The 947-nt window shown below is 39.3% G+C and overlaps 1 protein-coding gene across 2 annotated transcripts in view; it reads right to left on the bottom strand.

Moving 5' to 3' along the window:
* Positions 1–947, bottom strand: part of dnajb12b (DnaJ heat shock protein family (Hsp40) member B12b) — a 15201-nt gene that overhangs the window by 2211 nt on the left and 12043 nt on the right. For both annotated transcript variants that reach the window (XM_016485583.1, XM_016485584.1), the window contains exon 7: positions 275–447. In XM_016485583.1, the coding sequence (XP_016341069.1) occupies positions 275–447 (173 nt within the window). The remainder of the gene's footprint in view (positions 1–274; positions 448–947) is intronic.

Here is a 947-nt window from a genome sequence, read left to right as displayed (position 1 = left end):
CTGAAAATACAGCTGCGCATCACAGAAATACATTACAGTTTAACAGATATTCACATAGAACACAGCGGTTTTAAATTGTAATAATATTTCACAATTTTCGTAAGTCTTTTGATCAAATAAATGCTGCCTTGGTGAGCAGAAGAGACTCCTTTAAAAACATTAAAAAAAAAACTTACTGACCCCCAAAATAAAAATACAAAAAAAAAAGAAAAAATATGTGTGTGTTTGTAAGTGTGTGTGTGTGTGTGTGTGTGCATGTGTGTGTGTCACATACTCTGTTGTTTCTCTTTCCAGCAGTTGTTCCTGAGGTTGGAGATGTAGTCGTCCTCCACGCTGCTCTCCACACGTTTCAGACTCGCACCGCTGTAGTCCTGAGAGAAACGCTCGTTCACGTAAAACGTCACGGCCAGATTCTCCGTCACGCGCTTGTGTGTGTGACCCGCTGACCTGTGAGACGCACACGTGAAATGAGATATTTTCAGAAGGACGTGATAAGAAAGTAACACACAGAGAGCGAAAACGAGCACACGCTGAACTTGAATACACAATATATTTTTACTTTTATACTAAAGCAAGAAGCCCCGTGAAGCCGTGGTTTACAGTGAATTTATAACAGCTAAGGGGGTTGTAGGCACTCCACTTCGCGTCGTGTTCCAAATTCACTGTAAACCACGGCTTCTTGGGGCTTATGGCTTCAAAGAACTACAGGGATCCGATAAAATGATTAACATGACAAAGGCTGAACAGGAATATCGATGACAGTATTTAGGTTTCTAATAATCTTCTAATCAACATGATGGCATTTTTCATAAACATGTTATTTCAAATCAGCTTTACAGAAATTAATGTTGATGTTTATAATACCTTAAAGCATTATCGTCCACATTTACAGTAGCAGTTAAGCATGTTGTCTGGCTTTAAATTTGTGCCGCAAGACCGTAGTCATA

Source organism: Sinocyclocheilus anshuiensis, unplaced genomic scaffold, assembly GCF_001515605.1.
Source record: "Sinocyclocheilus anshuiensis isolate Anshui unplaced genomic scaffold, SAMN03320099.WGS_v1.1 scaffold241, whole genome shotgun sequence".
Taxonomy (NCBI): Eukaryota; Metazoa; Chordata; class Actinopteri; order Cypriniformes; family Cyprinidae; genus Sinocyclocheilus; species Sinocyclocheilus anshuiensis.
The sequence above is the reverse complement of the archived record's forward strand: the minus strand, read 5'-3'. Positions and strand labels throughout refer to the sequence as shown.